The 27,089-nt window shown below is 35.7% G+C and overlaps 1 protein-coding gene across 4 annotated transcripts in view; it reads left to right on the top strand.

Moving 5' to 3' along the window:
* LOC136835713 (uncharacterized) overlaps positions 1-27,089 on the top strand; it is a 78,473-nt gene that overhangs the window by 41,991 nt on the left and 9,393 nt on the right. For 2 of the 4 annotated variants that reach the window (XM_067099576.1, XM_067099575.1), the window contains exons 2-4: positions 4,117-4,232; positions 5,241-5,399; positions 12,943-13,028. In XM_067099576.1, coding sequence (XP_066955677.1) covers positions 4,178-4,232; positions 5,241-5,399; positions 12,943-13,028 — 300 coding nt within the window. In that variant the 5' untranslated portion in view covers positions 4,117-4,177. Of the gene's footprint in view, positions 1-4,116; positions 4,233-5,236; positions 5,400-12,942; positions 13,029-27,089 lie in introns of all 4 variants that reach the window. The other 2 variants (XM_067099573.1, XM_067099574.1) reach the window with 1 other exon arrangement.

Below are 27,089 nucleotides of genomic sequence, written 5' to 3'. Positions count from 1 at the left end.
ACACCTGAGTTCGACGGGGATTTGTAGATGGGAACCGATATCCACTTATACCTCACTTGCTGGCCGTGTGGGTTAAGGCGTCCACTGTAGTCCTGAGTTCTTGTCCTTCGTTGGTTAGAGCCCACGGGACGATGAACTTATTATCAACTAAAAAATTCCCCTTCGGTAACATATATGAAAATATATTATTTCCCAGGTAGAGCGACTTGGATATTAAAGGACGTTTGTAGCTTACTGACTGTATATGAATCACGGTGATGTGATAAAAAGTCATAATATGGCTGCGTGCGACAAACGCACTACATGGTCAATATGGCAGAGGGGGTGGATATCGACTCTAAATACAAACACCTGAGTTCAGTGGGGATTTGTAGATGGGAGCCGATATCAACTTATACCTCACTTGCTGGCCGTGTGGGTTAAGGCGTCCACTGTAGTCCTGAGTTCTTGTCCTTCGTTGGTTCGAGCCCACAGGACGACGAACTTATTATCAACTAAAAAATTCCCCTTCGTTAACATATATGAAAATATATTATTTCCAAGGTAGAGCGAATGGGATATTAAAGGACGTTTGTAGCTTACTGATTGTATATGAATCACAGTGATGTGATAAAAAGTCATAATGTGGCTGCGTGCGACAAACGCACTACATGGTCAACATGGCAGAGGTGGGTGGATATCGACTCTAAATACAAACACCTGAGTTCGACGGGGATTTGTAGATGGGAGGCGATATCCACTTATACCTCACTTGCTGGCCGTGTGGGTTAAGGCGTCCACTGTAGTCCTGAGTTCTTGACCTTCATTGGTTTGATCCCACGGGACGACGAACTTATTATCAACTAAAAAATTCCCCTTCAGTAACATATATGAAAATATATTATTTCCGAGGTAGAGCGCATTGGATATTAAAGGACGTTTGTAGCTTACTGATTATATATAAGGGTTTTTTCACAAACAGGACGTTTTCCTGCGGAATAAGGTGTTTCAGGGAAAATGTAAAAGGGATAAAACAATAATCACCTTATCAAGAACTAACAAAATGTGCACGAGACTTCCAAAGAGGGCTTGTAAGCGGAGCTTTGATACTGCAGACATATATACTGCACTATTCCTATTTTGCGCTCCTTTACCTCTTATTGATGAATTTTCTTTCTACAAGACTTAGTCGTACTTTCGTCATTATTAGGGTCAATTTAATCTGAAAAAAAAAATTAATGAGCTGTGGGGAGTTAGAATGTGAATACATTTTTTGGGACACCCTATATATATATATATATATATACACACAGTATATGTATGTATGTATGTATATATACTGTATGTTTATATATATAGCCTATATATATACAAACATACACACACGCAGATATATATGTGTGTGCGTGCGTGTGAGTGTGTGTGTGTGTACTGCTGTGTATGTGCGTGTGTAGATATCCATTTAAATGAGGAGAGAGAAGGGAAAAACATACGTATAATAAGTAGTCTCAGGGACAATGCAGGAAATGGCGATTATTCCATGAAAGATCCAAGAAACTGGATAATTGCAAATGGAATTATGAATACATCTTGTTTTCAGTTACGATTGTCATGATGATATTCTCTTGCCCTCTTTTTATTAGACTTATTGTAAAAGCAATGGAACTTAGTTCAAACACCTCAAGAGATTTACTTCTTACGTCTTGGGAAGTAAGCCCAAAGTTGATGATTGTTCTCGGGGGAAGGAATTAAAAAGGAATAAACACGGTCCCTTCCAGCCAAGTGCATTTGGTAAAGCGGGAGGAAACGCCTAAAACGTCAAGAAGGATTGGAAATAGTAAAATATCATATTGATCTCATATTTGGGTTCAGCAGACGTATGAAATCTTTGTGTAATGAACGATAATTACTATGAGAATTCAAGCGCTCTCCCACTGCAAATTCCCTTGCTGTTCAGTCCTTCGTCGAAAGATATCTTATCTTGCCTTCTTCCTCAGTCTCTTTTTAACATGAATTTTCAGCTATCACCTATAGCACATTTGCCTCCAGAGGTTGCATCTGCTACTTTTTACACTTAGCATTAGCATTCATAGTCTCGGAGATGCCAGTATATTTGTCACATTGTTCTTTTAACGATAAAAAGCGAGCGTTGAATACACGCACACTCACGCATATATATATATATATATATATATATATATATATATATATATATATATATATATATATATATATATATATATATATATATATATATATATATATATATATATATATATATATATATATATATATATATATATATATATATACACACACACACTCTCTAGGTGACCAACCTGGTGCTGCCCGGGAAAACTCTACAAGAAAGTCTACGTGTAGGGGGAGGGAAAATGGAAAGGGGAGGGAAGGGGAGGGGGAAGGGGGAGGGGAGGGAGAAGAGAGAGGAGGAGGGGTTTGTGTTGACAGTACGACTGACGGTTCTAGTTTTAGGCGAACTCCAACCTTCGAACAGTCGTGGATGAACTGACAGGTATTACAGTGGTGACTGTCTCTTTTATTCAGAAATTACTGTTCCGCCTGTTCCTTTTATCCAGGTATTACTGTGGTGACTCCCTTTTATCCAGAAATTACCATGGTAACTGTCCCTTTTATCCAGATATTACTGTTCCATCTGTTCCTTTTGTCCAGGTATTACTGTGCTGTGTGATACCCTTTAACCAGACATTACTGTACTGCCTTTCACCCTTAACCAGGTATTACTGTAATGTCTCTCCCTTTTGTCCAGGTACTACTTTGGTTACTGTCCCTTTTATCCAGGTATTACTGTGGTGACTGTCCCTTTTATCCAGGTATTAATTTGGTAACTGTCCCTTTTATCCAGGTATTACTAGGCTAGCTGTCCCCCTTTACCAGGTATTACTGTGCTGTCCGTATCTTTAACCAGGTATTACTATGCTGTCTGTCCATTTTATCCAGATACTACTGTTGTGGCTGTCCCTTTTCTCCAAATATTGCTGCACTGCCTGTTCTTTTTATCCAGGTATTACTGTGGTCACTGAAAAGCATTTTCCATAATATATTTCTATGGTCTCGAGTACATGAAATGCGGTATGATAAACCCATAGAGTTTATTTACTACATAAGTTACAAAGGGATAGGGGATGGGGAAGGGGAAGGGGCAGAGGTAACGATTTGAAACCTACCCTATTATCTAAGTTGGGTCAAATGATGGCCAGGTACCCAATTTTGTTTAGATCGGTCAAGTGGTTCAGATTTCTATAGAGCACCAACATACAACAAACGTACAAACATTCACTTTTATATATAAGATATATACATATATTTACACACACACACACACACACACACACACATATATATATATATATATATATATATATATATATATATATATATATATATATATATATATTATACATGTATACAGTATATACATATATATATATATATATACGTGTGTAAATATATATTTATATATATGTATGTGTGTGTGTACGTATGTTACATGTCTGTACACAAACCATATTTGAAGACATGACTTTCCTTACCAGGAGTGAAAGAGGTTTCTATTTTAAGTACACGAACTCACCAGCAAACATAACAACAAATAATATGCTTGGTCTAGGAATTTCCTCAGGGCCAAACTTTTCCCGAAAAACCACCTACCGTAAAGTCCCTTCAATCATTCATTTTCTCGGTTTATCTTTAGTCTCCCATGATATATGAGAATAGCCCACGTGTTCCACGTGCGCTGCCCTTCTAAACGTCGGTTGAAAAAAACATCAATTTGACTTTAACGGGAACTCTTGTTGAACATATTTTTTCAAGAAAGTTGATCATCTCTCCACTCCATCTCCTTTTTCAACAAAACGAACTTATATCCATTCCACCGTCTCTCGGAATGAGCAAAAATATTATTCATTTGCACCGAGGATAATGTTACGAGCCAACACTCATCTTCTCTTGAGCAAGAAAAATTAGACTAAAAAACGGAAGGGGAAGTGAATTTCGATCTGGAGCATGACAAAAACAAACTCTGCGATGAAGATTCTCAGAAGACTCTAGATCGGAGGCGATCCATAAAGATTTTAATCTTCTTTTCCTCCCTCCTAGAATTACGTCCGGAGATGATCTGCCCGAGGAAAATAGAGACGCCGCATTTGATTTTCGAAAGATGTTGCTGCTTCAAACTGCGGACGGCCGTCTTAATTGTAGCTTCGCTGGAGATTGTGAGTTGGATCGAACGTTCATCTCTTTTTTTTTTTTTTTTTTTTGTAGCTTTATTTTTTTTTTTAGTTGTAGTTTTATTATTACTTTTTTTCTTCAAGATTATCTGGTAGGACTATCAGCATTGCAGGGAAAAAAATAATAATAAGGATAGTACATGGCTACGCATTTTGTATTATCGAATAGAGGTGGTCATGCATAAGACTTGTGCATGCTGCTTTTAACAATGCATTCTAACTAGATTTTATCTTTATATTTGTTTCCTTTCTCTAGAACTGATAAATGTTTAGGAAAAAATTAATCTTGAATTATTCTTGTTTTTGTACGAACAATTATGAACTGATTAATAATCTTAAAATAACACATTTATTTGAATTTCTGCTCTGAATTATTGCTAATTATTATTCCAGTAAGTTGTTCCACTCTACTTCTCAGTATATTTGTAAGTAATTCTGATACAATATTCCCCTGATGAAACATATCTTCTAATTTTATACTTGCAGACTGCTCTCTTAATCTCTATTCATTTTTAATCTTCACATTTCCAAACGTTTATTTATTTAGCAAACAACAAGCTTGGTATAACAGAAAAGGTTGATATTCAAGAATATTCATTCCAGAAATGAAACTCTCTCTCTCTCTCTCCCTCATTCTATGTACATATATATATATATATATATATATATATATATATATATATATATATATATATATATATATATATATATATATATATATATATATATATATTATATATATATATATATATATATATATATATACATACATTTATACACACACACACACACACACACACACATATATATATATATATATATATATATATATATATATATATATATATTATATATACATATATATATATATCTATATATATATATATATATAATTTATATACATATATACATCTATATATATATATATATATATATATATATATATATATATATATATAAATTACTTATGACATGTTTGAAATTCCCAGCTAGCTGCCTTCGGACTCCTGATAATGCACATGATGTTCACCACAGCCCATATCACGCACATTATGGGTCGCAACGAGGCGAAGGACTCCAGAGATAGCATGAAGGACCCTCAGGAGAAAGCTTCGTCGCCCATGGAGAAACGCCCGAGGGTTGATATCCCAAGTTAGTGACAAGTTAAAGAACTTCGGGGGGCTGAGTGAAGATAGGCCTTTGTTGCACGTTGCCTGAATGCTATTGTTCGAATTTCATCGCTTCCGGTCGAGAGCTAAGTGCTAGGCTGTTTCTTTCTCTTTAGAAAACACATTTTCTAATCCCCTTTTTTTTCTTCTTCTTTTTAGTATATTGTTAAGATGCTTATTGTTCAAAGGCAAAAAGCATCTCTTTTGATGCTTTCTTCAGAAAAGTTTCAATGAGCTTTATAAGGATTTTCGTTGGTAGTAACAAAAGTTTTTCCTTTCGTGCTCTCAGGGTATATTTAATGAATGTCTAATACAGAAAACTGTGAGCTGCTTTCTTAAACCGCTTCCATGTTCACACTAAGCAAATATCACTCTTTAAAAAAGCACAAGCGCACGTATCGTCCTTCCTTCCCATCATACTTAATATTTCTTTTTCATTACTCCTGATTTTGATGTGTACGTGCCTGAATGTATTAAAATCTTTGAAATTAACCCAATGACTGAGCCGGTTTGATAAGTCTTATGGACCTTCTTCCAAAATTTCAGAATCTCGGCCCTCCCCTGTGCTTCCTGAATCATTTAAACCTTCTTCGCTGCAAAGGAAATCCTTTAAAGTAGCTATCTTGAACGGTAATCGAGCTCGATCGCCTTGCATATAAACGAAAATATCCCCTTGAGGTTAAGTATATCCAACACAGAAGACGAGGGTAGGTTTATAGATTATATAAATCTATATCTTTATATTAATCCGTTTTGTCTCAATGTCTTCCACGGATTTTTTCACTTAAGGACGTGCTATTCTGTGAAGGCTTCTTTAACAATGTTAATGCTGCTTTAGATCAGATGACAATAATAATTATCAACATTTTCTTACAAGTGAAAATGAGAAACAATTTGGAATTCCCACAAGAGAGAGCAACGATACGTCCTTACTCCAATAACTCACGTTCTTCTTTAAGGATCAGGGAAATCCTACGCTTTTTCAATTAGATATGATTGGAGGAGGCTTTGTGGCGCAGGCTGCCAATTTAGAAATATCAGAGGTGAAAGGGAACTGATGAAAATAGCTGGTGCCGACGAGTTGTCTAATGGTGCCATTAGGTTGAGGAAGAAGAAAATGAGGCAAATGACACCCTTATCCCATGAAAGAGATTTTATTTGCACTGTGGGTGCGATTTTGAACGCAGGTGTTGAAAATTCTTTATGTGCATTTTTTCTTTAATTGGTGTAACTTCAATAGAAAAAAACATGTAAAAGCCTTGGGCCAACGATTGTTTATCGATGATGTATCTGGCGAAAAGGGTTAAAAAAAATTGGTTTCTGGAGCAGGGAAGATCAACTTTCCTGCATTATTAGCCTTTGTTAGCATACGAGACAAATAGACGTGAGGTATTAGATGGTGAAATTTTGATGACTAGTAAGTATTCTAATAAGATATCTATCAGGAAAGGAAACTTTCTTTATGTTACGAGGAATAAACTGGAGCTAATAAAAATGAAAATTGGTAAAAGGTCGCAATAGTTTTGTATGTATGCTTAATTTTTATTTTTTTTTACAAAATCTTTAACAGCATTGGCACATTCTCTTAATAATTAATTAAGCAACATTTGTAGTACACGTTTCATTCGAAACTATGAATTATGGGTACGTTTATTCTGCATTTAAGAGATTATTGATGTTACGAAGCCTAAAGACGTAAGTGAAATGAAAAGGACGATGAATGAATGAACAAAGTCTCACTGAGCACAAGTCTAACAGGTGAAACTGAATTCCGACCTGATGAACTTTACCTTTAAGTAAATGGTTCATCGACAAACAACAGGCCCTTAACAGCCAAGAAAGAAACGAAATTGTAGCAACTTCGGAAATGTTGAAAGTATATCCATTTACAAGCTGCAATTCATATTGAATAGCTTGATAATTATTTTCACTCAAATTGTATTAAATTTCGCTAAATACATTGCTTTATTTGCTTGACTACTTTATTTGCCAGTGGTTTCTAGGAGAGAATTCAACAGCATACTGACACTTCTCACGAAGGATAAAGTAAATTCAGAATGAAAATATCTCTGTACAATTTTTCCAAGGAAGTAATCAGGGTTACAATTGCTTATGATTTTGAAGGAGGCCATATGACAAACTTTGGAACATGATACCTCATCTGCCTTTTTGACTTCGAAACATATTATTTACTAGCATCACAAAGTGTAGCAGTCCAGATTCATTCATATATTATTAATAAAATATCCAACAAATACACGCGCACACACACTCACACACACACACACACACACATATATATATATATATACAGTATATATATATATGTGTGTGTGTATTTGTAAAATATATGATTAAAAAATCACAAATTAATCGTGATGTATATTTGCAGATGTACCATAGGGCAAATAAAACACTCGGTAAAAATCCTGATTGGTTTTGTCTTTATGTCTAAAAATAACGAGTGATAGAATTTTACAATATATATGCTTTATATTTTATATATATAGCATTCGATACTGAAACTTATTATACAAAATCTAAAGCAGACAGCTCATAGAAAAACGGCCCGAGAAATAATGTAAATTAAATTGTCTCTTCTGTAAAATTCTGAAAATCGTATGTTGTTATTGTACAGCAATATATATATATACATATATACTATAGATATATATATATACATATAGGCTATATATATATATATATATATATATATATATATATATATATATATATATATATATATATATATATATATATATATATATATATATATATATATATATATATATATATATATATATATATATATATATATAATTTCAATAACATACAAAAGTAACAAAAAATCTAGTCAAGTTTCAAAACAACACTTTTTTTTTTTAAGAATATGAATATCAGTATAAACTCGAATATTAATTTCAAAAGAAATATGTAAAATGCACAGATTTCAAGGAAGGTAGTTACCGTGGGATGAGAGTAAAGGTTGGAGTCCACTCTTCGTACAGACTTAATAACTTAATGATTTATGCAAAAGACGCTTTACCCCGTTTGGATGTTTCCCTGATCCTCTAAAATAATCTGTTCTGAGAAAACTGATTATTGCATGGTTATTACGAAGCATATACCGTCTGATGTTAACTTCTCCCTCTAAGAAAAACTAATGGATAATGAATGAAAGGACACAAAACAAAAATGTCAAGAAATAAACACTAGTGGTCCTTTATATGGAAAAGTTAAGTTAAGCACAACTTAGTTTAACCAGACCACTGAGCTGATTAACAGCTCTCCTAGGGCTGGCCCGAAGGATTAGATTTATTTTACGTGGCTAAGAACCAGTTGGTTACCTAGCAACGGGACCTACAGCTTACTGTGGAATCCGAATCACATTATAACGAGAAATGAATTTCTATCACCAGAAATGAATTTCTCTAATTCTTCACTGGCCGGTTGGAGAATCGAACGCGGGCCCAGCAGAGTGCTAGCCGAGAACGATACCAACTTGTCCAATGAGGAACTCCTTTGGAGTGTATTTCTTTCAAAGCCCCAAAAGATCAAATCTCACTGCCACTGAAATTGTTGGAAGGGTGAGATGGAGCTTTTATAAGGAACGGAAGACTCCCCTTGGCACCAGAATTAACCTCTACACAGTGCTAAGTGAAAAAATAAAATTAAGTAACTTAACAAGGAGATGATATTTCAAACTTGAGGTAAAAAAAAATCGAGATAAAAATATTTTTTCTCGGGTTTAAATATATATAATTATATGAACCTTGTAATTAATTTCAGTTTAGATTATTATCAGTCAGAATTTGTGACAAAATAATAGGAAAGCTGTGCCTGATTTTTTTAAGTGTAATGTAAATAACATCGGTTCTGTTTTACAAAAGTTTTAATTACAATCGTTTTCCAGTAAAATGGGATTTAGTTATAACCTCCGCATGATTTTTGGAATAGCGTCAATTATAAAATGTTTCACGGCAGAATTGCTGCAGTAAATTTGGCCTGGTCAATAACTTTTATTTTTTCCTCAGACTACTGCTTAAATCCTTTTGTATTGCAACAGAAAATAAGCCTTTGCATGGGCGGTAAATATTCGTAACATCGTATAAAGGAATAAGAATTTCAAATAATATAATTTTTGAATATCTAGAAAGTAAGGTGCAGCTAACTTGAGAAGACCTAATGTACCTAAGAGGTGTTTTTCAAACCTTTCGACCCCACGGGACGGTGGACTTATTATCAACTAAAAATTCCCTTCGGTAACATATATGAAAATATATTATTTCGAGGTAGAGTGAATTGATATTAAAGGACGTTTGTAGCTTTCTGATTATATATATATATATATATATATATATATATATATATATATATATATATATATATATATATATATATATATATATATATATATATATATAAACTCTGAAATGAGGTTGCCTTTGCTCTGCTCGCCTTTCAAATTACCCCCAAATTTGGGGTGGGGGAATGGTTTGACGGACACCACTTAAGGTACATTAACTGTTTTTAAGTTAGCTGCTCCCTACTTTCTAGATATTAAAAAATGATATTTGAAATTCTTATTTCTGTACACGATGTTAGCATTTTGACCACCCATCCAAAGAATTTTTATGATGCAAAACAAAGGAATTCAAGTATCAGTCTGAGGAAAAACTAAAACACAAAACAGACTATCAGTTACTGTTGAACAGGCCAAATTTACTGCAGCTATTCCGCTGTGAAACATTTTATAATTGACGCGGTTCCAAAAATCATGCGGAGGTTATAACTAAATCCCATTTAACTGGAAAACGATTGTAATTAAAACTTTTGAAAAACAGAACCTATTTTATTTACATTACACTGAAAACAATCAGGCACAGCTTTCCTATATATTAGTTTGTCACAAAAACTAAATGATAATAATGTAAACTAAAATTAATTTCAAAGTCCATATAACTATTTACATTTAAACACGAAAAAATTTTGTATACATCTCGATTTTTTAACCTCTAGTCTGAAATATCATCTCTCAGTGAAATATGTATGTATGTGTGTGTGTGTATATATATATATATATATATATATATATATATATATATATATATATATATATATATATATATATATATATATATATATATATTACATATATATATACATATTTATATATATATATATATATATATATATATATATATATATATATATATATATATATTTATATATATATATATATATACACACATCATTTTCTCGTGGTTTCTGACAGGGTCACCACAATAAGCATAGCATATCGATAATTACAATAAAAGTGTTAAAAGCAACTGGAGACAAGCGAATTAAATTTTAAATATTGCCCAACAATAAACATAAAGCATTTTTTAGAGAGATGTTGTGTCTATCTATGTTACATATAACTAATGTTACATGAGCAAAGTCTGATATATTTAATAAATAGCCCAACTTTTAGAAAATTTATCTCCATAGGAATACTGAAAAATCCACATTTAAGTATGGAAACCGAGGAACATAAAAGTCAAAAAAATGCATAAAATAGTAAACAAAGCAAACTATTATCAAATATCCTAATATACCGTTCATTTACACATCATATAATTAGATAACTTTCTTTAGAAGTATTATTCAGTCTCCAAGATGAGTGAATTTATAGATATATAGAATTTATACATTCTGCTATGGAAAAAAAGCTTCCAAGTCAATGTAAATCTTTGCTTTCAAAGGTAAATTCATCTCCTCACTTTACATGACCTAACGATGTTATTCCATTTAAGTGATTTCCTCCTAGACCCAAGAAAGACACTTTTCTCCCTCTCCTATTCGTCTTCTTCCTACTACCTTAGTCATTCCTATGAGATAAGTTACTTTATTATTCTTTCTTAAAAACCTACCTCCAAATTTATATTAATTTCAGCTAAAACAAATTATCGCGAAACGTATTTCTGCGTTGATGACCGTAATCTCTGGTTATCAACTAATCATTCAATCACTCAGTCATTGATGGGTTTCAGTGCTTGTCTGTGTACAGTACACTGCCTTTATGTTTTTCTCTACAATATCTCTCCACCCTTTTAACAGAATATCTCTTTCCCTGTTATTACCCTCCGGCAGGCCACATGTTCATATTTCATTATTCTTCTCCCTCCCACATGTTAGGAGTCATTTTCATCTGTTCTGACTTTCGGCGTGATTTTGAAAATTCCGATTTTTCATCTTTCTTCAGTTTCGGCTCTTTCCATCAGTGTCACGCCTCGGCCTCCTTCCATTCGTCTCAGGGTTTACACCAACCCCCCACTCAACACCCCCTACCCTCCAAAGAACTCTACCTATACCCACACGTCTAAACAGCACGATAGCATGAGTACGAATATTGTATTATATATGAGGCTAATTCGTTCTTCAAAATAGCTTTTTTTGACTGAAATCATATCCTATACCTGGCTCCACTTTCACTAATAGGGTTGCATTACCTTCTGCTCCTAATGCCTAAATTTTCCTTCCTTGCTACTTACTAAACCAACGTACGAGTACATCACAATAAATGATTGTTTTATAATCTCTCTTCTTGTAAACCTTATTTGTAGCTAACGACTTCCGCTTACGCAAGGTTTTCAAAGGCTTTGTTTCCTGAAAGTGAAGGAATGGAATGGAATATAGAGTGTAAGCCAAAGGTAAAGCCATGGGACCTATAAGGTCATCCAGCGCTGAAAGGAAAACTGAGAGTAAAAGGTTACAAAGGTGTAACGGGCGGAAAACCCCGCAGTAGCACTATGAAATAATCGTTAGGAGAGGATGGATAACAAGGTGTAAGAAAGATAATATGAATGGAGGTACAGTAAAAGGAATCAAAAGGGTTGCAGCTAGGGGCCAAAGGGACGCTGCAAGTAACCTTTAGTAACATCTACAGTGCACCCCGTGAGGTGCACTGACGGCATTACCCACCCCTACGGAGTGAAAGTGAAGGGTAAAATTTCATGAGCCATTTTTGGCTCCCCTTTGACACGCCTATATTAACACAAGCAGATTTAACTTTCTGAGAAATACTTATCACAACTGACAAGCCCTACTTGGTAGTTTGAAGGCAGTAACTCACTGTTCAAATGGTCAGTGAACCATGGGACACTAAAGGGTAAACTGAAATAAGTTTAAAAACAACGAATATTTGGGTTTCATTCATCGAAATTCTTAAAAAGTTTCATTATATAGAGATCATTCATCTTAGTACCTGCTCCATCTTTTGAATAAAGAAAATTGAGAATACAGTTATAAAGCGATGAATTTCTTGCTAGTGAATATTCTAATTAGTCAAGATATTCTTGCTTGCTGATAATATTACTAAATATAATAAAACACTGACATATGATTGTTTCCCTTTGCAAAGGCGAAAAAAACGTCTAACTACTGCAGCTGTCACAAACTAGTTTCTCCATGACGATTGCTACTGTTAATTATCAGGATTAGAAGCCATTACACCATTGCTTATTCTGTCTTTTTTTTTACAGTTTTAGTTGGCCCAATCCTCGGCGTGTGCACTCACATCCTGATCTACATGGCCGTCTCATCCATACTGATCCACGGAGTGAGGAAGGTAATTGTTTTTGTATTTAGTAATTCTCTCAGGTTGGTAGGAGAAGAACACTGTTCTACAGTTGCTAGAAAAATAAGTTAATGCTCATTCTGTTCAGATATTGTTCTATAATTTATCACAGCCTTAGCGGAAACTCAGTCTTACTAGCTCGCTTGCGTTCGAATCCCAAAAATGGAAGGAGAAGGAGGTTTCATTATTCCCCATTGCATTTAGCCTCTAGCGTTAAGCGCTCCCAAAAGGTGGCGAGAATAGATAAATTAAAAGGTCACTGTAACTGTTATATCATGTATCTGGTGAAAGGGTTCGAAAGATTATTATATCTATATATCAATCTGTCATCTATTTATATATATATATATATATATATATATATATATATATATATATATATATATATATATATACATGTGTGTGTGTGTGTGTGTGTGTGTACATACACATTATGTACTGTATATACATATATATATATATATATATGTGTGTGTGTGTGTGTGTGTGTGTGTGTGTGTGTGTGTGTGTGTGTGTGTGTGTGTGTGTGTGTGCGCTATATATATATAATCTGCGTTCAGTTGAGTAACTGTGCGTTTAAGTCTTTAAAATATGCGGCATATATGTAAATGGACAAACACAAACGAAAAAAAAAAACATAATAATAGTATGTCCAGAGAAGTCATGACTGTGTTCCCTCAGTATTCATCTTTCCTCCAGGGATCAAGTTCTCAAAGATTGTTTACACGAGGCAAAATCAGATGAAAGGAAAGAATTATACCTCGCCGAAAGCAAATTAATTTAATTTAAAAAATATCATCTCTTTAAACAATTTATTCTGATCTCCAAGGGTATTTGAGACAAAACAAATATATAATGATGAAATCTCATTAATTATAGAAATTAGATATCTCCGTAAAAAGGTCAAAATAATATATAATGTTTGAAAAGGCAAATAAAGAAGACATTCTACTAAGGAAAAAGCCTTATTATGTATTCATGGACAAATACACAAAATTTTAAGAAGAAAGTTTTGAGAACAAAGAAGCTGAATTGAACAAAGAATTGTGGCAAAGTTTTAGGTAGATCTACACAACTACTCGCTAAAATATGGAGCAAAATAAAAATATGAAAAAATAAGCACATTCATTTAATTTCCATCACAACAGATTCAGAATACAATAATAGCCTATAAATGTACTGAGATAGTAAGGATGCCTGATGTTTTTGAGAACTATATGGGTCCTAGAGTATTTCTAGTCCATCTGAAATGAACTTTTTGCTTTTGTCAATTAATTACAATTTATCGTATTACCTAGAAACACATCCACACCTAACTTACGATATCTATAATCATTCAGAAAGTGGTATATTAGTATATTGTATAGTAATTCTATTGTTCCGCTCTACACGATAGAAGATAGTGAACATTACCAGTAAAACGAGAAAGGGATTTAAATATATATATATATATATATATATATATATATATATATATATATATATATATATATATATATATATATATATTATATATAAAAGCATACACATACATAACATCCTGTATAAATAGTATATATATACATATATATATATATATATATATATATATATATATATATATATATATATATATATATATATATATATATATATATATATATATATATATATATATATATATATATATATATATATATATATATATATATATATGTAAAAATTATTTCTGCTAAGGCAGCAAATGTTGTCCATGTAAAGGCTGATATACAGACGACTCAATGGCTTTATTAACCCTTCCGTGATGTCAACAAGTAAATAAGGGGGACCGAAGTTAAGTGGTTTCTTGCCCTGTCGGAAGCAATAAAGATGGACTATTAGGAGGACGTTTGGACAGGGAATGCCGACCAAAGCGTTGCACTTGGCCAGAGTTTGCAGATGCAAGCGTTGCATCTGAACTGAATTTCTATATTGGGGTTCTGGCTCCGCACAGCGACGTAAGATAAGTGTTACGTTTAAACAGTCATGGTAAAACAGCTGTATTTAAACTGAAAACTGAGATAATTTCATCGCATTTGAACAGAGACTGAAAATCAAAGCAGAAAATAGATACTATAGTTTGAAACGTCGAATTTAAAGACAATTAAAAGCATTCTATCTGACCTGAGACTTAAGATAGAAGTAATGCATCCGAACAGACTTAAAATAGAAGTGTTAAATTCGATCAGAAACAACGGAAGAGCATTTAATTTGGACTGAGCCTTAAGATAAGTGTTACGTATGAACAAACACAAGTTAAAAGCATTGCTTCTGACCAGGCACTTAACTTTAAAGCATGGCATATGAACAGAAATAAGTTAAATACATTGAATCTGAACAGAGGCAAGTTGAAAGCATTTCATCTGAACAGAGACGAGTTAAAAAAAGTTGCATCTGAACAGAGACTTAAATTAAAAGCACTACATCTCAACAGAGACAAGTTACAAGCATTTCATCTAAACAGAGAAAGTTAAAAAAGTTGCATCAGAGCAGAGACTTGAATTAAAAGCATTGCATCTGAACAGAGACAAGTTACAAGCATTGCATCTGAACAAAGACAGGTTAAAAGCATCGCATCTGAACAGAGACAAGTTAAAAGCATTGCATCTGAACAGAGACAAGTTAAAAGCATTGCATCTGAACAGAGACGATCTAAAAGCATTGCATCTGAACAGAGACATGTTAAAAGCATTGCATCTGAACAAAGACAAGTTAAAAGAATTGCATCTGAACAGAGACAAGTTAAAAGCACTGCATCTGAACCGAGACAAGTTAAAAGCATTTCATCTAAACAGAGACAAGTTAAAAACAGTGCGTCTAAACAGAGACAAGTTAAACGCATTGAATCTGAACAGAGACAGGTTAAAAGCATTGCATTTGAACAGAGACAAGTTAAAAGCATAACATCTGAACAGAGACAAGTTACAAGCATTTCATCTGAACAAAGACAAGTTAAAAGCATTGGATCTAAACAAAGACACGTTACAAATATTTCATCTGAACAGAGACAAGTTAAAAGGATTTCATCTAAACAGAGACAAGTTAAAAACAATGCATCTAAACAGAGACAAGTTAAACGCATTGAATCTAAACAGAGACAGGTTGAAAGCATTGCATTTGAACGGAGACAAGTTAAAAGCATTGCATCTGAACAGAGCCAAGTTAAAAACATTGCATCTGAACAGAGACAAGTTACAAGCATTTCATCTGAACAAAGAAAAGTCAAAAGCATTGCATCTGAACAGAGACAAGTTACAAGCATTTCATCTGAACAAAGAAAAGTCAAAAGCATTGCATCTGAACAGAGACAAGTTACAAGCATTTCATCTGAACAGAGACAAGTTAAAAGCATTGAATCTGAACAGAGACAAGTTACACGCACTTCATCTGAACAGAGACAAGTTGCAAACAATACATCTGAACAGAGACTTAAAAGCATTACATCTGAACAGAGAAAAGTTAAAAACATTGCATCTGAACTGAGACTCAAATTAAAAGCATTACATCTGAACAAAGACTGGCATAAAAGCATGGCACATGAATAGGCTTCAGATAAAAGCGATGGATATAAAGACAGATCCGAGATAAAACACTGCCATTTGAACAGAGACTGAGGGGAAACATGAGAGCGCGCATTCAAGCATAGGAATTAAGATTACCACTTGTACTTAAACAAAGGTTACGATTTCAACTATGATTCCAGATAAAAGCCTTGCGTTTAAACACAGACTTGAAATAAAGCATTGGATTTGCAAAAAGACGTAAGATAAACACATTTCATTTGGCCAAAGACTAAGATAAAAATAAATGCATTTGAGCAAAGACTTGACTTGAGAGAGTTGCATTTGAACAAAATAATCAAAATAGAAGAGTTTCACTGGAACAGACTTGATAATATAAAGCTCTTAAGTATGAACAGAAACTTGACATAAAATCCTTTCATTAGAACGTACACTGAAGGTGGCACCGTTGCATATGAAATTTCATATAGAAATGCCGAATTTGAATACAGAGTGAAATATTTAAATTTAACCGTTGCATATGAAATTTCATATAGAAATGCCGAATTTGAATACAGAGTGAAATATTTAAATTTAACCGTTGCATATGAAATTTCATATAGAAATGCCGAATTTGAATACAGAGTGAAATACTGAAATTTAAACAGACTTGAGATGAAACAGTTGAAATCATCGCGTTTGAAAAAAAAAAATGAATAATGTATTTGACCACATCTCAAGGATAAAATTATCAAATATGGATAAAAACTTCAGATACAAACATCGTAAAATCAATACATTAAAAAGCGTCGCACTGGATTGAAACTATAGGAAATGCAGTTGCATCTGAGCGAAGCCTTATAATAAAAGATTTACAGCTAAACAAGGACCTGCGATAAAAGCATTGCATTTGGACATAAAATCACGATGAAAAATATTGTAGCTGAAGCGCTTCAGTGAAATAAAAATATTCCAATGATTTGATTTATTACTGAATGACGTTTGTCCATGATTTTTTTTTTTTTTTGTCTTTGCTCCCCTTTTTCTCCTACATCATGAGTTTGCATAACTTTCATTAGTTTTGTTCATTTATATCTTTTTACAGGGAATAACTTCGATTAAAGGCACTAACAGTCATTTAATGGTTTTGCTGTAAGGCTGGTGTCAATGTGAAATTTCATTGACTTTTACATTAATCATTTGCTATAAAAAAAGTAAAAACCTTAGAATACATTTGCATTTAGAGATTATGCTACCGACTGTTAAACAGCAAGATGCTGAAATCAGACTTTATTATTTTGTGTGTGGGTACATATATATATATATATATATATATATATATATATATATATATATATATATATATATATATATATATATAAATGACATTTGTATCTTAATGTTTGTGAATATATAATAATGTTGGGGTTTGTGTGAAAAAAAAATTCATGTATATACAGTATATACCTGTATATGTGTATGTGTGTATGTGCTTGCGTCTGTATGTCTGTTTATATAAAAGGACAAATACATAGATAAAAAAAAATATTAATCTCTTAATTTTGTTCGACGGTTATACTACGGCAAGATCGATCATTTTTGTGCGCTCTCTAAATTTCTATCTCTCTCTCTCTCTCTCTTCTTGTTTGCGCAGTACGCATGCGTTTGTTTCCGAGCCTCTCTGTCTCCCTCTTCGTGTGTTGCTTCCTCTCACCACTTTTTTTTTTTTTAATGTCTCACCACTTTTTTTTTAATGTCAGAGCATTTATCATGAAACGCAAAGTCTGGCTTATTCTTAATAAATCATCTCGATAGCTGAGCAGCCACTCAATAAGCTTACTTCCACCTTCCTCACTTCATTAATTTCTGTTCGCTCGTTTTTCACCCTGGAAAGAGCTGGAGCTATTCAGGATTCGTCGACTTGAAAGCTTCGCCTTTCTTGATCTATTAATAATCTGCTGCAGAGCAGTCTCGTCATATTCATTCAGGTCTGATATTTCATGCTTTCTGTGCATTTCATGTTTTTAAATCAATGTAGATCTGTTTTCAGTTTAGGTACTGACATTTAAAATGTTAGCTTATATCGCCAAAAAAAAAAAATTCCCTCTGAAGGTTTCGCCGTCTGATATATGTAATTTTCCGAAGACAAATTTAGAACAACCTTGTCAACCATAATAATAAAAACGATGAGTTGCATCTAATTTCCTCAAATAAATCATGGACCAGATGGAAAAACTCTGGAAAATATGTAAACACTATCTGAAAGAAGCTGCGTTTGAACTGCATTACAGGGTCCTCATTCATATTGAAATACTGTATTAAGATTAAATGTTTTGGAATAGAAATATCAAGTTCTACACAAATGGGCCAAAATCAGTGAGAAAACAAGAGTCCGCAAGTGACTGAGAGTTATCCCTCTGAACAAAGAAGCAAGGGATATTTAATGTGTGTTGTTTTAAGTACTTGACAGTTGTAGAATTTAAGGGGAGTGCTGTCTCCATAAGGCCCCATTATAAATGGGATCTGCATCAAATTTTTACCACTTATTCTTCAACTAATAATGAAAATTTTCGTCATGGGAAATTAAGAAATTCGACTTCTGATTTTTTTTTTTTTTTTTTTTTGCATTTGATAAAAAGATTTTTAAACTTGAAAAATATGCAAAAAAAAGTTTCCCTCAAAAATGAATTTTCCACATATAAATTCAAGATATATAGTTAATACTATACTATGTAAAAGTTTCATCCAATTTGATTCAGTCTTCTTGGAGTTATAAACTTTTATTTTGGAAAAAACTAAGTTTGGAGAAAACAGTAAAAGAAAAAAAATTTATGGTTATTTTGTAATAACTATGAAACTATAACGGTTAGAAGGCTGAATTTTGCACAAAAACTATTTTGTCATACAAGAAATATGCCCTGATATTTTCAATATAATCAAATGACTAGAAATATGCTCTCTCTTAAATTTCTATGTTACCTAAAATTTGCATTTATATACATATATATACATATACATACAATTACACACACAAACACACACACATATATACATATATGCATATATATATATATATATATATATATATATATATATATATATATATATATATATATATATATATATATATATATATATATATATATATATATATATATATATATATATATATATATACATACAAGAAATATGCCCTGAAATTTTCAATATAATCAAATGACTAGAGATATGCTCTCTCTTGATTTATGTTACCTAAAATTTGCATTTATATACATACATATACACATACACATACACACACACACAAAACATATATATATATATATATATATATATATATATATATATATATATATATATATATATATATATATATATATACTGTATATAATATACATATATATGCTTAAAAAATCACAGTAGATGCACGTGACTTCAGTGTATAAGCGAATCCCACAGGAAAATGACGGGCAGAAGTTCAGTACCAAGTGCTTTCACATCTATTAACGCATCGTCTGGGCACAAAAATCCCTAGACAATGCGTTAATAAACGTGAAAGCACTTCGTACTGAACTTCTGCCTGTCATTTTCCTGTGGGATTCGCTTATACACTGAAGCCACGTGCATCTACTGTGATTTTTAACATATATATATATATATATATATATATATATATATATATATATATATATATATATATATATATATATATATATATATATATATATATATATATATATATATATATATATAGCATATATATATACATATACATATATATATATATATATATATATATATATATATATATATATATATATATATATATATATATATATATATATATATATATATATATATATATATATATATATATATATATATATATTTTGCTTGTTCGCCCTCTCTGCATTATTTAGTACGAATATCATTCTAACAAAGACAGGAAGGCGTCTCTGTCGATGCTAGGGGAAGCTAAATAGTCAGAGGTAAGCTATGTGTTTTTTCAAAAAAATAACGTCTTTAGCAGGGATAGTTTAGCATTAGGGGCCTTACCCATGGGGAGGGTTTTACCAACTAACCTCTTGTGAAGGTGGTCTTAAGATTCCTTTTGCTCTGTCCTATGCATTCGGCGATGTATGGTCAAATTTTCAGACTGCCGGAGGCATATAGGCATACTGACGCGACAAACAACCCAACGCTACAGCTGCCCTTACCTGACCCCCCGAAAGCCAGTAGAGAGAAAATTTAACGTCCAGACTGAGAGCACACGTTGTGCTCGGGCAAAACTGTGTCCTTTGTTCCACCCCCCTTACCTTTTTATTAGTGAAGAACATTACCGTGTGTTTTCAAGAATCCGTATCATCAGTTGCAGTGCACGAGCAAACCACAAAAACGGTAAGTCAGAAAATTGACGAGTATCTCCAGTTTGCTAATATTCTTCCCCTGTATTTCAACCTTTCCATTGTTTCCTCACTTTGCCACCAGCTAAGAGAACCTGGTATAACTATATTTCTTTTATGAAGTCTAGTGTAAGAATAATTAATATTGCCTAGTGAAATTGTGCAAGCTATTCCCATGCAGTAAGTAGGAATTACGGAAAGTAAAGTAGATAAACTGCAGGCAGCCTTGTGTCTCGATCCCATTGTTCAGAAGATAATTAGCCTTTGCCAATATGAACTGCGTACGATATGTGCCAGTTTAGACACTCGTTGCGTTATATTTTATTTACTTGAAGAAAGGAGAGAATTGACTGTCAGACGCTGACCAATTGTTCAAGTCATTTCCTCGCTATCACCGCACATTCTTTCTTTGTCGGGACCAATTGGGAAGTAAAGGGGTTTGATGTAATCTATTTGTTGCAGAGCACTCCATTATCCCATATGTTGTTTCCCGGCTGACGACCAAATTCAGTTAAGTAATTGTCTGTCTTTGAGGTTAACTTTAGCTTTAATTGACAGGTTGTGTGTCATCGGTGAAGCAGGGCCCCATAAATTACATTAATTACTTACTAAACTCATCAGCCGAGCCCCACACGTAACACTGGCGATCTAGCCTTGGATCTAATTAATTCTGAGAAAAGAATCTGGAGTCAAAATTAATTACACATTAATTCCAAGGAGAAAAGTCAAATATTTAATTTCATGCTATTCTTCCAAACAAGGAGACAGGACAAGGCATAATAATAATAAGAATACCAGTTTATAATTAAGAAATTAGCATAGGTAGGAAAGTGTGCATTGAGAGTATTTATAATTAACAATTTACAAAATTTTAAAAGAAACACTTTTGCCGCGTTCAGATACCGTGGGTTCTACATTCCAGCAAAGGTCTTGACCGAGTTATCGAGTCACTGTTAATATTTTGCTATTTTCCCCGGCCAAGGATTAATGCATGTTATTGATTTTTGAACAAGTTAACTAGTGCACGACAAAGAACGGAGAAAGTGTGCCTAACGTGTTTTTCATAGGTAGGGAGGACAAAATTTGTGGAGTTTGTTGAATTTCGAAAGCAGTAATCGCGTTCGCCACTACGAAGAGGCCCGATCGAGAGCAACGGAGTTAATAAGTGTTCAGATAGCAGGAAGCATATCAAAATCCCATGTCATTAATATAGCAAGCGAACAGCAACAGTTAATTATATAATTTCCTAATAACTTGCATTTAAGTAAAGTAAATTCAGTCCTGTCAGGACGTCACGAATCCGTTTCCTTGTCGTCTTGCTAGTGGCCACTCCATAAGCGTGACGGAAGCGGACGACAATTAATTCTGCGCGAGAAAGAAAAAGAAAAAACGTAGCTCATAGTAATTTCGTTTTCCATCTCCATAACGTAAAATCCTTTGCATTGTTGGTGTATTTAGTAAAAATCTGTATTCCTGCATTTACTTTGTTCATTTTGTGAGAGGAATTCGAGTGCTTTGTGTGGTTCAATTGTAAACAAATACGCCTCGAGATGTCATGTATTCATCCGCCGAGACTGCCTCCAGGCGCATTTTGTTTGGAATTTTGCTGCGCTTATAATGGGATTCATCCGACATTTTGGAGCCCTGCTTGACCACTCCCCATGTCCATCATCTTAAAACCTTTGTTGTTATTGGTTGTGTGACTGATTTGTAGTGCCACAGTCACCTTTAGCCACTGCCTCATTGCCACTTCAGGACTATTCGTTGTGCGGAGTAAAACCCCCCTCGCAAAATCTTAGCCAGACATAGACTTTGACAGACAGAAAATAGGATAGGGTTCCATACAATATATAAAAACAAGACATAATTTAGTCAGGGAATGATAGGTCTTAGTTAGGGAATATATAACAAGTTCCTATACAAATCCACAGGCATAAGAAATCATATAAGGAAAAGAAAACTTATCATATTTTAAATTATAACTTCTCACACTAAGAAGTACAACTCAGGCTACAGAAAAGTTACGATTGTTAAAACAATCCCCGAAAAAAAGGAGCCCAAGAAGACGTATTTTCAAATAAGAACCCTACCAGTGTGCAGTAATAATAATTTTTATTTAAATTTTCTCAGGCAGCAAGAATTTGCTCAAATTTTCTCAGGCAGCAAGAAGTAAGCATTCAACCATAAAAACCCCGAGTGTACATGCACCCTCTTTGAAAGTCCTGGGCACACAGGGATAATTAAGAAACTAAACCAAATAACCAGAAACACTCTCCCACAAATAGATGAGGACAAGTTAAGATTACTTACAGTTAGATACTCTCACGAGTCCAGACTCTCTCTCCCCTCTGCCTGAGAAGAGGGTAGTGGCTACTGGGACCAGACACTCTCTCAAAAGCAACCACAAATCAATTTTCTTCCATAGTTTAATCTGAAGCACTGTCATCAACCATTAAACTCATTTGTTACCCTGCTGGGGCAGAGTGCATTTCCTCAAATATAAACTAGTGGACTCAAGTAAAGGGTTCCTATGAACACTCTGGCACCATAGTGCCAGCAAACAAACTAGAAAAAACAAAACCAGACAAAAGGAACACAGAAGAAAAGTCCTTTTGTACCTAAGCTACAAAAGGTGCCACATCACTGAAGAGTCACCCTAAATCTGAGGGACACTTCCTTGCTACCCAAGTACGTCCAGTCAACCCGGGTAGACACCCTTCCCCACCAGAACAATGGCAGCAGAGAATTATAAAGCCTTCATGGAGCTGAGGACGGTGGCAGGTCTCACCGGACTGGACCTCACCAAGTGGGTCAGGGAGCAGATGGATGACTTAGCAAAGCAAGAGAAGGAAGAGAGACTAGAACAGCAGAGGTATGAAGCCGAACAGAGGCAGCTGGAAGATGAAAGGGAAGAAAGGAGAAGACAGTATGAACTAGCCTTCAAGGAAAAGGAGCTTGAGCTGGAGAGAGCAAAAAGAGAAAATGCCGAAGCTATGGCTAGACATCGAGCCTCCGACCCCACCCCTGCTGCACCAAATGTTCCAATCTCGAGCATTAATTCCCTCGTCCCCAAGTGGACTGAGGACGAGCCAGAAGCGTGGTTGGAGGAAATCGAGGCACTCTTTGATAACTCTAGCACCACTGAGACAGAGAGGGCCTTAGTACTAGCCAAGCATATGGAGGGAAAAGCTAAGGCAGCCCTTTGCTCACTAGAGAAGAGCCAGAGAGGCGACATGGTTGAAGTGCGTAGAGTCATCACGAAGAACTACGAAACAACCCCAGAGAAATGGAGACAGCGGTTCCGAGGTCTTGCCAAGGAAGTCGGCTGGTTGTGGACTGAATGGGCCTGTCACAAGACCCAGTTGGGTACCCGCTGTTTCGACTCCTTTTCTTGCACGACGTTTGAGGACCTCTTCAATCGGACCATGCTGGAGGATCTTTACCAATGCATGCCTGGGCCCCTTGCTGTATATCTAAATGATAAGCAGCCCACCACCCTTATGGAAGCCTGCCACATGGCCAATTCATGGTAAACCTTCAACCAGTCCCACAGCATATCTCAGCAGCGCATAGTGCCACCTGGGTACCTCTCAGGCTCAACTCGCACAGAGAATGGACTGCTGAGGAAGCCTACATGCACCTACTGTAAGAAGGTGGGGCACACTGAAGCTGAGTGCCGATACAAGCTCGGCACTAACAAGCAACCTCCTACTACCAGCCAGAACTTCTCTCCCTCTTCATCCACTCAACCCTCTCCACCAACAGTTACTGCAGGCCACCGAGCCCCTACAAGAGGCCAGTGCAAATCCTGTGGTGCTGCCAGCCACTATAGTGCTGGACATCCAGCCTTTCCACATCATGTCCCATCACAGTAGACACTGCGGCAGATGTTAGCCTGATCTCCAGAGCCAAAGTGCCAGCCAGTGCCACGGTTGACGAGAAAACCCTGTGGGAGATGAAGTGAGGAGAGGACCACACCATTACTGTTCCCACAGTCAAGCTCCAGGTCACAACACCTTGGGGCGTGCTACCCCACCGCCTTGGCGTGGTGGGTGGAATTTGGCCAGGAGTGGACTTCCTGTTGGGTCGGGACCTTCTCTGGGGAAGCCCTTCACCAAAGCCACTTGGCAGCCATACTACCTCCTCCACGGAGGCCCAGACTGTAGGAGAACCAAATCAAGACAAAAAACCACCTTCCACCCACCGAAGTGGTCAGCGGAAGGGGCAAACACTAAACTGTTCTCAGCCTAGCCCTCTCCATTCGCAAAGGGGCGGCCAACAAAGAGGTCCTCCCTCTCCCCGAAGAGATGTTCAGGAGGAGCAGTACCGCTGTAGGATGTGTAAATGGACAGGCCACTCCACAAATTGGGAGGGCTGCCCAAGTTAGCAACACCCAGTGGACGACCCTGAACAAGACTCTCCGAGAGGCTCTGATCTTCAGCTGGGGCAGGAATCTCTGCCGCAGCCAAATTCAAGCCATCTGCGAGGTACTGCACCTCCACACCCCTTGTCAGGCATGCCTGACCCTCAACCGCTGCCAGTGCCACTTGCGAGCACTGAGCAGTGCCACGCTCCGTCCGGCACAGACGTTGAGCCATCAATTAAGGACCCTGTGCCTGGTCCAAATCATGAGGCAGATCCTCCTCTGGGAGATCCAGGATCCCTCGCGGCACTAATTATAGCAACTGGAGAGCCTCTAGCACCCGACACTTCTTCACCAAACCCGTCCCCAGAGGATGAACCTCTGGTGAACCAAACTGTTGCATCTCCTCTGGGAGACCAGGAACTGGCCTCCTTGGATGCCGAGGTCGAGATCGCTCTCGCTCCAGTTGTCACAGCAGTTGGAGTAAGGAGCCCTCCTGTAGCTTCTGAAGTTACCCGACTTCGTGCCCGCTAGCCCTTCTGGCCTTTCCCCAGAGTCGGTGTCCCCATTACCTCCTAGGTCTGACACAGATAGGCCTTGGAGGAACCAGAAGAAGAAGAAGAAGGGGCGGAAGAGAGCCCAGTAGTTGCAGAGCCCTGAGCTCACCCTGGTACTAGTGCCTTACCATCTTAGAGTGATCCTGGCCCCTTGCCCAGAGGAGGTAGCCAGCGTGATCTCTTTCTCATACAATAGCCTAGACCAGATTGTTTACATTGGAATAGTAACCTTATCACTTACACCTTCCATCGAGCCGCAGTAATCACGTATGTACAGTGTAGCTAAAATCAGACAATCTAAACTATTGTGAAGAGCCACTACGCTCATGACACGCATGGCCTAAGACCTCAGTGAGGCAAGCCTCATGTAATAACCAGTAATTACCAATTGTATTGCAAAAAACCTTGTAATTTAGCTAGTTCATTGTCCCTTACGTTGGTGCTACGGTTGTGTTAGGATAGGTTGGGCTAGGGGATACCATAGAATGTACCATTTGGCTAGGTCTAAAACATCATGATTATAGGAGGTAGCACATAATAACCGAAAGCACCTTTAAGTACAGTTAGGATTCTGTAAATAAGTGATCAAAGCTCATATCCTATCTAGAGTTAGGTAGACCCATAGCTAGTTAGACTGCATGGGACAAATCTGCTCAGGGGAGAAGAGTAACGTAATAGAGGAGAGCAGCTTGTTTAGTACAGACCTTCATGCCCGAAAGGGAGTAAAGGTCTTCTTAAGGGGGGGAGCTTTCATAAATATTCTACTATTCACCCTCTCTGCATTATTTAGTAAGAATATCATTCTAACAAAGACAGGAAGGCGTCTCTGTTGAGCAAAGGGAAGCTAAATGTTCAGAGGTAGGCTGTTTGTTTTTCAAAAAAATAACATCTTTAGCAGGGATAGTTTAGCATTAGGGGCCTAACCCATAGGGAGGGTTTTACCACGTGACCTCTAGTGAAGGTGGTCTTAAGCTTCCTTTTGCTCTGTACTATGCATTCGGCGATGTGTTGTTAAATTTTCAGACTGCCCGAGGCATAGGCCTATACGCCTACTGACGTGACAAACAACCCAACGCTACAGCTGCCCGTACCTGACCCCCCGAAAGCCAGTAGAGGGAGAATTTAACGTCAGGACTGAGAGCACACGTTGTGCTCGGGCAAAACTGTGTCCCCCCTGTCTTTAATAGTGAACAACATTACTGTGTGTTTTC

Source organism: Macrobrachium rosenbergii, chromosome 55 (assembly GCF_040412425.1).
Source record: "Macrobrachium rosenbergii isolate ZJJX-2024 chromosome 55, ASM4041242v1, whole genome shotgun sequence".
NCBI lineage: Eukaryota > Metazoa > Arthropoda > Malacostraca > Decapoda > Palaemonidae > Macrobrachium > Macrobrachium rosenbergii.
This window is presented reverse-complemented; position numbering and strand designations above follow the sequence as displayed.